The following is a 15,979-nucleotide window of genomic DNA, read 5'->3' on the forward strand; positions in this document are numbered from 1 at the left end:
TAAGTGTAAATTGATAAGAAAACCTTTTATGCACAGTTAAACATTAGTAAGCAAGATATGTCTTAATCATTATTACTCTTATTTGTAAAAAAAAAACACTAAACTTTAAATAAAAGCACTCCGTTTTTTTATATTGCATAATTTATTCAAAAATAACAAAGTATATAATTATTTATTAACAAATATTATTCCATTTTTGAAAATTTATTTTATTTTGTTTGTAGTTAATATGCTAACGCAAATTAAGAGTACATTTTTATATCCTCGAATTGTATATACTTAAGTATGACTAGTTATAATGAAAAATACGTTTCCTTTGTGCGGCGATAATGTGAAAACTACTGAACGTATCGGTTGTGACCAATGATATTCTAATAAACAGATATGTTATATCCATACTAAACAACAGAAAAAAGTGTGCCGCGCCGGGGACCGTTTATTTAAATTTATTTTTACATTTCGTTAAAAGTAAAAAGGATAGCTTGATAAAAACAATAAGTAAAAGGGATAACTAGATGTCTTAATTACGCAAAACGTATTACTACGTAATTATGATGTATTATAACGTATTACTACGTAAAATGACTAAAGGCAAACGTCCCAATTAGGACGTTTTCTAGTCTTCACTTTTTGCGCGTTAATAACATATCTGTTTACTAAAACATCATTGGTTGTGACTAAGACTAATGTATACGGAATCGTCACTAGATGATTATAGGGATAGTTCCGCTGGTCTATACCCCTTTTTTCAGGTTTTTTAATGTTCAACTAGTAAATTATAAGATAACAAAAACAATGGCATATATAGATATAGTATTTTTCATCATTTACGTATTTCCACTGACACCAACCTTGCCTATCTTTGTTCAAGAAAAACAAATATTATGATTTATCTTAAAACAAGTGAACAATAATAAATCAAATGAAATTCAGATCTATACTATGCTGTTATAAATGCGAATGTAACTCTGTCTATCTGACAATGGTTCAAAAAATTAGAACGAATTTAATATAATTTTATGTAGAGCAAAAGGTTACACTTAATGCCTTACACCAGTACAATTTTACAATAAACTTTTAAATCGTCATTTTACAGGATAACATAAAATTAGTCCAAAGATTAGTACGTATTTTGTGAAATCATTAGAAAAACGATTATACTTATGAAAATAAATTTTTTATATTATTGAAATGACTTTAACATTCATAATACTTTCGAAACAATGTTTTTACTGTGAATGATTTAACATCTGCACATTTCTCACGTTGAGGTAAATTAATGTCGCGTTAATTCAAGTATGCTCGTGCGAAACCTTGATCTTATTTTATGTGGGTCTTTCAAATTTAGTATTACAAAAGTAACGACTTAATCGCAGGAAACCGATGGAAATAACAACAATATTTTCGTCACACATTTATTACAATGTTAAGAGCAATACACAGTACAATGGTCACATACAAATAGCGTTTAAAAATGTATCCAGAATTTAACGAAAAGTTTCCAGATATATTTGGTGAATTATTAACGGATACTTGGAGAACCTTCGGTCCTTCAGTTGCTGCATTGCACTTAAACAGCGTTTGATTCACGCAAACATTTTCCGTTGCACTGAAAATCTGATCAATTGGACAATAAATAAGTCTTGCTGTTATAATATCGTTCAGGTCTTTTACACAGGCTATGTATGATGAGCAATCTTCACTTGAAGGATTAGCGTAATCTCCTTCCATGGTACAATTATGATGAGGCAGGCATTGATAACTAGTTACGTTTGTGCACTGGCTTTCTAAATGACTGTAAATAGAATGTTCTGGACAGAGGACGTTGTATTTCATTGAATTTGCGCCTGTGCTCAAGCACATTGTGAATCCTCGGCAGTCTGAATACGTATTGTCGGGGAATCTGCCCCTAGTAGAGCATTCAGCAGCAGTGCATGTTTCGTGGTAAAGAATCTGCAACCAAATACATTATATTTAAAATTATAATAATTACTCAAATTTTAAGAATGGGATATTGATAGTTTTAATACTTTAAAGAACAATATTCAGAAATACTAAAACATTATTGAACTAAGAATGTCTTTGTTATTGTTCTAGGTAAATAAAACTAAGGAATATTTTAAAGGTACACCAAGTCGATACTCACTACAAGTAGAATTAAAATCCGTATAAACATTTTATGATCTGTACGTATTTAAAAATGTTGTTATTTTCTAAAACACGGTTTCAATATTTCTCAAATCAGTCACGACATGTAAACGGAAACTGAGAATTACTGTCGCGACGTAAATCTTATTTTAATAATAGTGTTGTACTTTGCTTCGATTATACGTTTAGTATCATTTATTACTAATGAACAAATTGACAAAAAACAATCAATACTTCTAGAACGACTTATTTGACTTTTAGCCATAGAACTAGCCACTATCATTCGCCAAACCAGCCAAGACGCAATTGGGATGCAAACAAAAAAACGTTTCTTTGTATTGTGTAAGGAATACAAGAATTTGTTTTGTAACATTTAATATTCTCCGTATATTTTTCTTATGTTAAAACTTAAAAAAAACTTTAGTATCAGACGAAATAAGAGGATTAAAATAAATTAAATTTAATTTAATTTTTAATTAAATTTAATTATTTTTTAATAAACATACTTCATAAAATCGGCGCTTATATCAAACAGAAACATTACGAGGTACTTTTTCTACTTCTACAAAGGCCCTAAATTATTTTACAGGGTACGTATATAATTATGTGCTATTTATATTTAATAAAGGACATCACTAGGCGGTCGCAAGATAAGTGATAATAATGTTTAAATAGTAAAGGCTCATGTTTTATCTCTCTGTAGGCATCTACGTTAATTATAATATAACTGCACCAAGGGACTGGTTTACTTAGAATATAAAAATGTATCATCTATAACTCAATACTTCTAAATCGTATTTTAATGAAACTTCACTGGTTTAATTGATATCCTACGTTATCGATTACAGATAATGGTAATCGATTATTAATTAGGAATAAAAAAACAACTTTTTTCGTATGTGAAAAAGTCGTCATTTTTATGTAGTATTAGTAGTAAGTAAAGTTTTAAATGCCTTACGAACTTATGTTGTATTGAAGTAGAGTTTTGATGTAAAATCTCATTTTGTAACAGGAAAAGTTTATGAATCGTTATAATTAAGATTTGTACTGCAAACACGGTTAATATCTAGATTAGTAATATGTTCCATATGAATCATGACATCACCATGATATGTAAATTTTCAAATAGTAATAGGTGTAAGGAATCTAGTGAGACAATGAATTAAAAAAAATCCTCAATTTTACTTCTAATGATTCTTGAATTTATTAGTATTTTTAATGTTGCGATTTTGAGTGCTTCGATGGTTTAATGGCTAGTAAAGTAAGTAAAGTAAAGTAACAGCCTGTAAATTTCCCACTGCTTGGCTAATGGTTTGGAACATATTTCACCACGCTGTTCCAGTGCGGGTTGGTGGAATGCACATGTGGCAGCATTTCAATGAAATTAGACATATGCAGGTTTCCTCACGATGTTCCTTCACCGCCGAGCACGAGATGAATTATAAACACAAATTAAGCACATATATATAGTTAGTGCTTGCCTGTGTTTGAACCCGAAATCATCGGTTAAGATGAACGAGTTCTAACCACTCGGCCATCTCTAATGACTAGATATAAAGAAAACGGTCTCAGGTCTCAAGATTTTGGGTTTTAGCCCTTGTAGAAGAACAAGACCATTGTCGGATTTGCCGCCCCATTAGTTTATGTGAGGGAATAGCATAGGGCATCTGAGTTTTCACAAACAATTGTGCACTGTAATATTTCTTGCTTAGTTGGCTGGTGAGATTGGCTTTTTTGTGACCGAAAACAGTCAGGACGACATCATTATTATTTAATGCATTTATTTATTAGATTTAGTAATAGATTCATGTTATCTTACTTATTATTACAGCACCACTCACCTCATATTGATATTCTATGAGCTATCCTACAGTGCTGTTTGCCAGGAAGAGATCGCTATGTAGCGATAAGGTCGCCAAACGCATCTTTTATTAAAGTTGAATCTGTGTTCTGTTTATTTATCAACCGACTTCAAAAAGGAGGAGGTTATCGATTCGTCTGTATCTTTTTTTTTGGGGTAACAAACGTAAAAAACATATTTCTTAAAGTTTTCTCGTATTGATTTTGATAGATATACTGTAGGATTTGGTTGGCTATCACCGGTTCCAAATATATAATTGTAAATCGACTGTTACGTAGTCTAATATTTTTCATCTCATTTTACTTAGGAGGAATCTAAAAAATATTTTAAATACCCAATTATTTTTATTACTTTTTATTGTATATTAATTTGTTTCTAAATAGTGTTTTATTTGAAGTCGTTTCTTTTTGTTAAAATTTTTATTTACTTTCTCTGTGGAGTGTACCATACTGTATAACGTAATGTAGCTATTTAAATTGAGCTGCTTTTTCGGTCCATGAATAGGGGGTCAAGTAGTTTAATTATCCCAAGAAATTGTCACTTTATTGCTATCGAATTAAAAATGAATTGTTACCTTTTTTCCTATTCCTATTCCAGTAATACAACAACAAGTTGGGGTAAGATCGAAATTCTATCGAAAAAGGACCGGAACGTATCGTAGACTTCATAAATTAGTGGATTTGTCCTCGAAACATCATCTAGTTATTATACTAGTACACTACGACACAACTAAGATGTAGCATCGGCAAAATTCGTAAAACCGATCACATCCGAATTGAGTACGCTGTCCCAAATTATTGTCAATATTTATTTCTTAATTTGGCACGTTATATGCACTTATTTTCTCTGACGCGAGATTCTATAGCGAAGAATAGCGTCGAGCGGCGCGATAGGGAGCTATTTCTATTGGTTGTGTGAAACGGCAGTAATCGGTTTTATTTTCATTTCATTGCATTTTCCGAAGCTACATCTAAGTTGTGTCGTACAATACTGTAGTTGTAGTTGAGCTTTGTCGTAGGCTTATTCTATAGTTGTTATACCGTATAATTAATAACGTTGTAAGTATATTCTAGCTTAAAGTATTTTTTTTGTAATTGTTAGAATTAGCTTAAGATCAAGAGCCGGTGTTTAAATTAAAAATAAACCGAAATCAATAATAATTAGAACATTTATTTCACAATTCATGGAACATATCTTAAAACTATTGTAATTATTACCTAAACATATGCATTATCAGTAAAATATTCCGCTAGTTCTTATCATACAGTACAATTATTATACGCTATCTGTGTTTGTAATCGATATTTGTAAATGTTGTAAAAATCAGAAAAAATGCATAATATTATTGTTGAATACTAGTTACCCTTTTCATTTTACCCTTTCATTTTTTATGAATGTAAAACGTTTCATGTTTCACTAAAACCACAAGATTTTTACTAAAAATTATTATATATATATATATATATATATAATGATCAATAATTTACGTTAATTTCAAATATGACTGTAAAAGTAAGCAATCTACTCTAGTTATAAATGACTTTATTTTATATGCATTTTTTCTTAATCTGTCTAATTGTATATTTATAAAAAATATTGAAGCTTTTGATATTTAATAAAGTATGTCTTAATCCAGAAAATATGACATTTGTCGTTTTGGTTTTTATTAATTAAAAATATGCGTACATTTTTATTGGTTATCGGAAATCTATCTTTATTTAATTTTAATAACGTCCGTCTGTAATGTCATAGAACTAAAAAGACACTTAGTCACAGTACGGGAAGTACGGACAAAATTACATGGTGTTTTGTTTTTAAATCATATTTATTTATTAGTATTATAATCAGTCTCAATCTTTTTAGGTGATCTTTATTTTATTGACTATCAGTAAAACTGTCTTTTAATTAAGTATAACCTATAATAAAATTTATATTAGGAAAAATGTAACAAATCACAAAAACCATGCTATCTACGGACAAAATGACATGCTAATTCTTGAGAACACAGTTCACAAATAAATCGTTTGTGATCTTCTTTAGGACATCAGGATAGGACGCATGAGCCCAAAGGAAACAACAAGAAATACATCGTAACCAACTTTCTATTTCTTCCCAGAGAGCCTTTAAGTCATCCTTGCCCTGCACGTTTCTTGTCCTTGTTGAAAGGGTAATTGAAAGCATTTTTTCGGTTACTTCAAAGGCAACCTCTTGGGGTGATGTACGCGTCAAACCACAAAGTCGTGTTTCTAAAAACTTGATGTGTTCTACTAACTCATGCTCAATTTCGGCCTGAAAATGAAGTTGTTGACAATATGACATGGTATGTCTTTTTGTCCATTGTATATGTTTACATGTATGTTATTTTGTCCAAACGTAAATTAAAACGAATAAAACATCATGCTTCCATGAAACAAATAAAGATTACAATAAAGATAATCGAAATCACAGAGTACTGAAATAGTTCATCGATTATAATAGAAATAATTACAGATAACAACAAATAACTTACTAGAAAATAGGCGAAAACCAATCTGAAAAATTAACTTTTAAAGGCGCGAAACACGTTTGAACTGTTTACTGTGATGCGACTGTAACAATGGCGCTCAAAATCTCACAGGATATTAAATATGGTTCCCTTTACATGATACAGTCGAGATGTATCTAAAACTCGACAGTTTTTAAATAAGGTGACTATGTCATTTTGTCCGTATTTCCCTTATATCTTAATATTATTGTTATTCATAAACATACTTTTGAATTAATATTAATATTTTATAATAATGAGTAATGTGAATGTGAATAATTGGGATATTTTGGGGTCTTACGATTTAAATCCTCAGTCAGAGCCACATCTGTCAAGTTTTAACTGGTAAGCTAAATTTCATGGTAAGGTTAATTGACAATTTAATATCGATACTATCAGAATCGATTATTACAATTATTTCTGAAGTAAAATATCATAGATACATACTTATACCGGCATCATTCTTTGCTACATTTAGAGCTTTTCAATCCCTCAGCCCATTTCCGTCCTGCTGGACATAGGCCTCTCCACTCGCATCCAACTCCTGCCAGCCGTCTTGCGTAAGTCGTCACTCCACCGTGCCTGAGAACGTCCTACACTACGTTTGCCGAGACGCGGTCACCACACAGCTTTTATGAGTTTCAAATCAAAATCAAATAAATTTTATTCAAGTAGGCTTTTATAAGCACTTTTGAATCGTCATTTTACAATAAGGTGAAGCTACCACTGTACCGTACTAGTTTTTCTCTGGTATTAATATTAATTGTTTTATAATATAAGTTAAACGAGATTAAATGAATACAAGAAATAAAAAACCTTATCACTACAAATATTTGACGCCATAAGATGAAAATACTTTTCAGGGTAAGTGCCTGCCTGTAGTTAAACTGATACTAAACAAATTTGAATCTGTCATTAATAATAATCTCAACAACACAACAACAACTGCCTGTAAATTCACCACTGATGGGCTAAGGCCTCCTCTCCCTTTGAAGAGAAGGTTTGGAACATATTCCACCATGCTGTTCCTATGCGGGTTGGTGTAATAAACTTAGGGAGAATTTCTATGAAATTTGATACATGCAGGTTTCCTTAGAATGTTTTCCTTCAACACCGAGAGCGAAATGAATTATAAACACAAATTAAGCACATGATTGTACATTGGTGCTTGCCTGGGTTTGAACCTGCAATCATCGGTTAAGTTGCACGCGTTCTAATCACTGGGCCATCTTGGCTCATAAAGCGCGCGGTACTTAATAATCTTATAAGTAATTAATACGATACGAATATATAGCTAATAAAATTTAACTATTTTTTATTATTGCTAGATCTCGCATAGGAATTAAATATTTACATGAAAGTAAAAAGAGCAACCAGGAACTTTGTTCCCGATTCTTGACTTACATTTCGAATCAGCTGTAACTATAACCAATTATAAAATATACATCGAATGTTAAAGTCAATTTTAATAAAAATATTTAGACTACATAATACTCCATGTTGATGTACTTACATATTTATTATAATTTAGTTTGCGGAGTCATCGTAACTACACTACTCACACGGGAAGTAACATCTCAGTTCACAAGGTTGGTGGTTAAGTAAATGATTTTCCTGTACTGCCGGCACTTTTTTGCATCTTTGTTTTAGTAGAGATACAAAAATACTGATGGCAATAATTGATAAGCTATATTACAAATCCTTTCCACAGAAATTATATAGCACCCACTCAATTTGAAGTGTTGTTGAAAGTTCTTTAGCTAATCCGACGCGCTAATTATGGATATAAAATATATCAAGTATAAAAGACGTATGATTTCCTAGATTTATTGAGATAGCTAAAATGGACGGTAAACTCTACATTACCATATTTCTTGTGAGTACTTTGATAATATAAAAAATATATTTCTGTTTGAATACAATGTTATTGATTTATGTATTTGTTTATGTAGGTTATCTGTTTGGCATGGGATGCGCATGCGCAAGTGAACTGCACGTCAACTGGTGCAGGACGTTTCGCGGATCCAAATGACGCAACTTGTAAGAACTACACTCTCTGCGTCCTGGTGAGCACCACCACTGGACAATATTTGTCCTACAACTACGTCTGCCCTACCACATCGCTGTTCAACCCCGCAACATCGCAGTGCACGGCTAATTACGTTTGCAATGCCAACACCACCACTGCCAACACCACGACATCAACAGTATGCACCGCAGAAGGCTTTACCCAAGACCCCACTTCGACAAACTGCTCGAGTTACATACAATGCCTGTCGGAGAATGGAACTTTTGTAGAATTTCCTATAACATGCCCTGATGGTTCATTTTATAACCCGAATTCTACTTTGTGTGAAACGGACTATGTTTGTGGGTTCACTTGTACGGCGGCTGGCAGGTTTCCAGACCCCGCGGTCACGACTTGTAGGAACTATTACCTTTGTGTGCTAGCAACCAATGGGACGTACGCACAGTACCTGTACACTTGCCCTTCAACGTCGGTGTTCAATCCTAATACACGTGTTTGCACAACAAGCTATACTTGTCCAACATGATTGATAAATTGACGAAGTAAATTGTTTTATATTGAGGATATTTATATTTATAAAAATTTAATGTTATTTTGTCTTTCGGAAATATATTATTGAGCATGATTATATTTTTATATTGAATCCTCAGTTATATTATCACTATCAAGACACTTCATTTTCTCAAATATATTTTTTTATTGTAAATCTTCAAATCTGGCTAAATTCCATGTTCTGCTGATTGAGCTTTTTCTATTCCTTTTAAATGACTTTTAATATTTGAATAAAAAAATAATAATCTTAATAGTAAGAAAACTGAATACCTTCGTCGTCTGGAGTACAAACACATTGTATCAAAAGACGATAATGACGAAAATTATTTATAATAATATTTTATTTAACTTATTAAATAATTAATTATTAACTCGTAGGTATACCAATTTATTCGGTTATTTCATAATAAATTCAATATTCATAAATCATGTTTTGTTGTACCCTTCACCACATACGAAATGTTTAAATTCTTACAAATAATATTAATAAGTTTGATTCTTTTTTATGCCCCGGGTATAGTCGCAGTCTATTGGAAATCTTTACTGTATAAGTAAGATTAAAAATTAGCTGAGTGCAATTGACGTTAATAGAAAAAGTTTGATACTTCCCTGTTTTGTTTTGAAATAAAAACTACTGATAATCCTGCTTATAGATATTAGCAATACTGGATGTATGTTATGACGATCAATTTATCTGAATCTTAATATTTATTATTTTTAACTTTTATTTTACTTGCTGATAATACGCGTTTACAAAAAAGATTAAAAACAATGATGAATTTAAAAAATATCCAGAAATATATCCTTTCTGGACCGCAAAAGCAAAGCGAAAATTACTAAAAAAATCATTTTAAACTATAATGGCTACTTAAAACAATTATTACATTTTTGAATAATTACATTTACATACGTATTAAATATAAATAAATATCTTTTATTTCTTATTGCGTTTATTTAAATCGTTACATTCTTTTTTTTATTAAATAATAAAAATTAAAAACACAAAAACTTCGATTTCTCATTTTATTTTATTTGGAGAACTACCCTTTTAATTAATATATGGTAGGATATGGAAAATCAGATAACTTAATGGGAAACCAATTGTATATATCATTTCAAATTTCGAATAATGAAATACACATTACTGAGGTTTAGCATCAGAATATTGATGAGTAGGTAGATCCTGTCTAGACGAGCTTGCACAGAGCTCTATGATTAAGTTTATTCATCACATGCACTCGTTTCATCTTGTTCCAGGTTACAGGGGGTGCAAAAAACTCGAGCATAGCGTAGTTGGTGTCGCCCAGAAGATGGCTAAGTGTTGGGTACCGCAAAAGGCGGTGATCCAAGTGACCAAGTGAATCTACTGGCCAACATTAAAATAGATTTTGTTGAAAAAAGGTGTTTTAAAACCTTCTTTGGATTATTGACTGGATTGAATTGAATTTGTATCACCAGACGTGCACACCAGATGCACACGCACAGCAGTGTGACATCAGACCTGCAACGAGTAGCCTCGTCTTATGAACTAGTGGTTCATAAGGCGAGGCTACTCGTTGCAGGCTGCAGTACATACTGACGGCAATAACGGCGGAACTTTTATTACAGGAAAAGATTCAAGTGTTTTAGTAAAGTAATTGTAAAAGCGGATTAGTATGGCATCAATTTATTGTGAGTGTCATTAGGGGTAATGCTCGTAATTGCTTAATTGGTCTATCAAGTGTTTTGGTATAAAAGATATTGCGCCGAAATATGTGGGTAACATATTCGACTGTAGTTAAGATGGTACGAATCGTTTTCACTGGATTATTCGTTGTAAGTCTTTTGTTTTACTATTTTGCATTAAAAAAGTCTGAATTTTATTATTAATTAAACATTTAAATAAACATTTCTGTATTTGTATTATGAAGCGATAGCGTCCGTTTCCTTGTAAGCTATATTCAGCATCTTATCACAACTATTGATGGAATGCCATTATGGACATCTTGTGGAATTCCTTTTTTTTCTCCCTGGAGAAACGCATTACGCGCTTCCTCCACGTGATGGAAAGTAGTGGGATGAGTGGGACTTCCCGAAGCCCTGGACTCCGTGTGCGACCAAGTACTTTTTTTTACCCACTAAAAAACCAGCGGTACCCTCTCCGTCTTTCGGCGGATGCCACGGGATCGCTTATGCATGCTACCGTGACGCCCTGATGGTCGGCCCGCCTATGCGAACCTCCAACACCTAGGGGGGATTCCCGGGGTACTGGGACCCCCCAGGTCCCTGCGGCGATCTTGTGCAATTCCTAGCTAGTATTTCGATATATGACTATGACATTGCTGTCGTGGCCAATATTGGATCACCATAAATTCATCCTTTTAAAAAAAATTATCCATATATGATTTTAAATGAACATGGTTATTTTTATTATTACAGTTGTTTAATACGGGATATTTTGTTTGTGTTTTTGTTTTTTTTTTGAGACTGAGTCTCGCGAACAAGACATTCGTAGATAATGTCGAAGTATCGAGCTGCATTAACTAAAATAAAATCATAGTTAATATCCCTATTAAATAACTATAATATATATCCATTTAAAATAAAAATATGTATCTAAATTAAAAAATGTAAATATTAGTATTTCTTTTCTAGTTTCTTGCCGTGTCTTGTTTGTTGCGGGAGGCCACTGCCGCAGCAAACTGTGCAGAAAACGGTGCCGGCAGGTTTCCAGACCCAGATGACACAACATGCCAGGGTTACACTCTTTGCGTGTTGATTAATAATGCTTACACCCCATATTCCTACACTTGCCCTAAATCATCACTATTCGATCCTGCTAAAGGTATATGTACCCACAATTATTCGTGTAATTCAGCTGCTTAGAGAAATCATGTATTAAAATATTATTTATACTTTTTTTGTTGTTTTTCTTATACCATGTCTTATTTAATTTATCTCGAACACACCAACGCATGATATACTTAGTTGAAAAAAAATTAAAAAAAATTGTATTATGTTCAGACAGCCAAAAAACATGATATCAATCTATATTAATATTATAAATGTGAAAGTAACTCTGTCTGTCTGTCGCTTTTTCATGACCAAATCGCTGAACTGAATTTGTTCAAATTTGGTATGAAGCAAACTTGAACTCTAAGACAGGACATGGGCTCCGTTTGTTGCCAAGCAACACCTTAAAACGCGAGCAAAGGCACAGGCGGCTAGTTAAAAATATATCATAACACAATATATATAATAAACTTAGTTGATTCGTTTAAAAACTTTTATTAATATAAATAAATAAAAAATAAGAAGCTACAAATATTTTTACATTCTAAGAATCTCTAACAATCAATCTTGAACAGAGTTGTGTTCTAACTGAATATTTTACTTTAGCAAAGAAAGTGATGTCATTTGATTCACATTATCATTAAAGTTTAATTACTGATAGCGCACGTAAATAAAACCTTGGGAAAGAAAAATGACGACTTCATTTCAGTCATAAAAAATATATATTCCTTTAGTGTGGATTCAATTTTATTCTCGGCATTGTGTGCCTTTTTTTTGTCAACAATATCACGTAAAAGTCTTCTAGATTATTTGGTTTTGCATCAATCGTTAGTTTATTAAGCCATGCTTTATCTATCTGTATTTACGTTTATTCATACTTGAAAATTCCAAACCTTTTTCAATGGATTGTCTTCTATTTATATTTGTATAGCGATAAAAGTCATTCCTCTCTGTAAGCTCGTTTTTATTGTATTCAAGAATTAATTTCGATGCTAATTTCCTAGCGATGTTTAGGTTGTGTTTCACTTGATATAGTTTAGCATTTTTATTTATCGCTAGAGCGTCGATCATGGCCGTTGTTTTGGACGGATATATGTTATTGGTTGATTTCATTGTAGCGAAATAATTTCGAAAATAATGTTCACGTATTTTTTGTATGTAAGTTGCCGCTGGACTTGTTTTTGCTTTCTTACCATCGCCGACGGTCACCGTCGTCGGAGGGGTAGTGTACTCCGTTCTGGTAGATCTCTTGTCGTTCATTGCTACCTCTCTGAGCGCATTATTTTTCACTTTAAACGTTAGCTTATCTTGTTCATAATCAGGGAAACTGGTTACGATGTACGATGATTCGTTGACTCGATTAACTTGATACGTTTTCACGGAACACGTAAACGTTACGAGGCCAGTCAGTATCCAATGCGTAAACAAAATATATTTCGTTTTGGGAACAACCATTAAATAAAATATTAGACGTTTTTAAACAAGACAATGACATATTATGACATTCGCTAGACAGAAGATTCGACGACACAGTTTCTTTCCGCTTTAGTCATAATATTGACGCAGTAGGTTAATAAGAATAAAACGCTTATATTTATCATCACTACACACTATAACACAAAGCTTCTGTGTGCCTGTTCCATGCATGTTTCCATCTTTAAAACTTCGCAACAGTATTGATACGGTTTTTTTAATAGATATATTGAATCAAGAGAAAAAATTCTATGTACCTATAACACCAAAAAAGTCTAAGTCTAATGCTAAAAAAGTTGTGAATGTAAAGATATTCTGGTACTAAATATACTACACATTTAAATAATTCAAGTTAAACGAATATTGTTCTTAGATTTAAAAACAATGAACAGTGATACGGATCCACGACAGACCGATATTTTTTAATGGAATAGGTTGGCGGACGAGGATATGGGCCCCCTGATGGTAAATGGTCACCATCACCCATAGACAATGACGTTGAAAGAAATATTAACTATTCCTTACATTGTCAATGCGCCACCAACCTTGGGAACTAAGATGTTATGTCCCTTATGCCTGGCTCACTCACTCTTCAAACCTGAACATAACAATACTGCGTACTGTTGTTTAGCGGTAGAATATCTGATGAGAGGATGGTACCTACCCAGGCGGGCTTGCACAAAGCCCTACCACCAAGTAATGTTTTGTTAAGTTGTTAATAAGAAAATAGTCTCAACAGATGATTTCAAGTTGAAACGCGGTGTGAGCAAGTCCGAATCCATGTGCTCAGTTCGTAACAATAATCCCTGGTCTATTAATATCAAAATCTCTTAATCTCATTTTAAAATACGAAAGCGGCGTAGGTAAACATTGTAAGGATACCTGCATGTGGCTGATGAATGTCTGGCATTTTCATCTAACAATCTGCATTGGAACAGTGTAAGTGTAGTGGAATATGATTATGCTGAATATGACCTCGTATGTATTCTGAGAGTATAAGAGCAATAATAGACTCATAATATCCAAAATATTTCCAAGAAACGTTGACGTCAGGCAGGAGACCTATCGTTATGATACAGCCTACATTTCTCCAGTCTATCTAAAACCACGCTGAATTTCTTTAGCCTACGATTCAACCCAGGGTATTTACTTTTCTGAAGCGCGGCTAGTTTTACATCATTATTCACTAAATAAAAGATTTTTTGCTTATACTATGCAAGTATTGTTTTACAAAACGTCCAAAAGTTAAAATGTTTGCTTCACTATTAGGAGTGTCTAGTCTACAGGGAGATAGTGATTTACTGCAACAAATATGAGTCTGGCTGGCATTTTCGCTCCCTGAAGGTTTTACTTACGTAGGTTATGGATTAAACGGTGCCGTTTACTAAAATAAGTCCAATTCTTTAATACTTGGTAATATTTATCATTTTGTTAAGTGTACCTAATCTTGATTATGTTGAGATATAATTAGAGGCACACACCGCTGTTCAACTGATTATACTAATTATTGAAAAAGTATCATAAAGGCGAGATGGGTTCAAACCTCGTTGTCGGCGGTGAACGAAAACGTCGCGAAGAAACCTGCAGGTGTCAAATTTCAAAGAAATTCTGCCACATATCTATACCACCAACTCCTGGAATGTGTTCCAAACTCTCTCCTCAAAAGGGAGAGAAGGCCTTAGCCCATCAGTGGTAATATTACAGGCTGTTGTTGTTGTTGTTGTTGTTGTTGTTGTTGTTGTATCATAAAGGACAGTATTCTATACAGGAAGTCTCCATATTTCACAGCAGATGTTCGCTGGATTTCATTCGTCTTCTTGGGAGACGTGGTCCACACTGACAGTATACTGACTATAGATAATCTATAATAGATAATAAATAATAAAAATATGTGGTAATATATGCGTAATTCTTATTACTATAATCCAGCGGGTCCTGGTCCGCGCTTGATCAGAGAGAGTACAGCCTCGGCGACTTGGATGTCGACTCGGATTCTCGTGCTCGGCGATGAAGGAAAATATCGTGAGGAAACCTGCATGGGTCTAATTTTAATCGAAATTCTGCCACATGTGCATTCCACTAACCCGCACTGGAATATGTTCCAAGCCCTCTCCTTAATGGAAGGGGAGGCCTTATCTCAACAGTGGGAAATGTACAGGCTGTTACTTTACTTTAGTTACTTTTCTTATATTTATTGGTATATTTGGAGCCGGTGTCAGCCACGGTGCCCTTGCCCCAACAATCAAAAGAAAGAAACGATACGAGCCCCTTGATTGATCCAGTATATTATTGTGTAAAAGGTAATTTGTAAAAAACATATTTGTTAAAGTATTCTCGTATGGATTTTTGATAGATATACTGTAGGGTTTTATTGGCTGACACCGACTCCAAATATAACAATAATTATAACTACATGATATAATCGTTAATCGACTTTTAAGTAGTCTAATATTTTTCATTTCATTTAACTTAGGAAGACTCTAAAAAATATGTTGAATACGCAATTATTTTTATTACTTTTTCGTGCATATTCATTTGTTTTAAAATAGTGTTTTGTTTGAAGTCGGTTTTTCTTTTTGTTAAAATTTTTATTTATTTTTTGATATTAAGTGAAGCTGAT

General features: G+C 32.8%; 1 protein-coding gene across 1 annotated transcript; it reads left to right on the forward strand.

Moving 5' to 3' along the window:
• Window positions 1-8,118: 8,118 nt before the first annotated feature.
• Window positions 8,119-9,187, forward strand: LOC124544486 (probable endochitinase). Its single transcript, XM_047123066.1, has 2 exons — window positions 8,119-8,409; window positions 8,486-9,187. The coding sequence occupies exons 1-2, from the start codon at window positions 8,377-8,379 to the stop codon at window positions 9,086-9,088; spliced, it is 636 nt and encodes a 211-aa protein (XP_046979022.1). The 5' UTR covers window positions 8,119-8,376; the 3' UTR covers window positions 9,089-9,187.
• Window positions 9,188-15,979: the final 6,792 nt, after the last annotated feature.

This window comes from Vanessa cardui, chromosome 4 (genome assembly GCF_905220365.1).
Source record: "Vanessa cardui chromosome 4, ilVanCard2.1, whole genome shotgun sequence".
In the NCBI taxonomy this organism is placed as follows: Eukaryota; Metazoa; Arthropoda; class Insecta; order Lepidoptera; family Nymphalidae; genus Vanessa; species Vanessa cardui.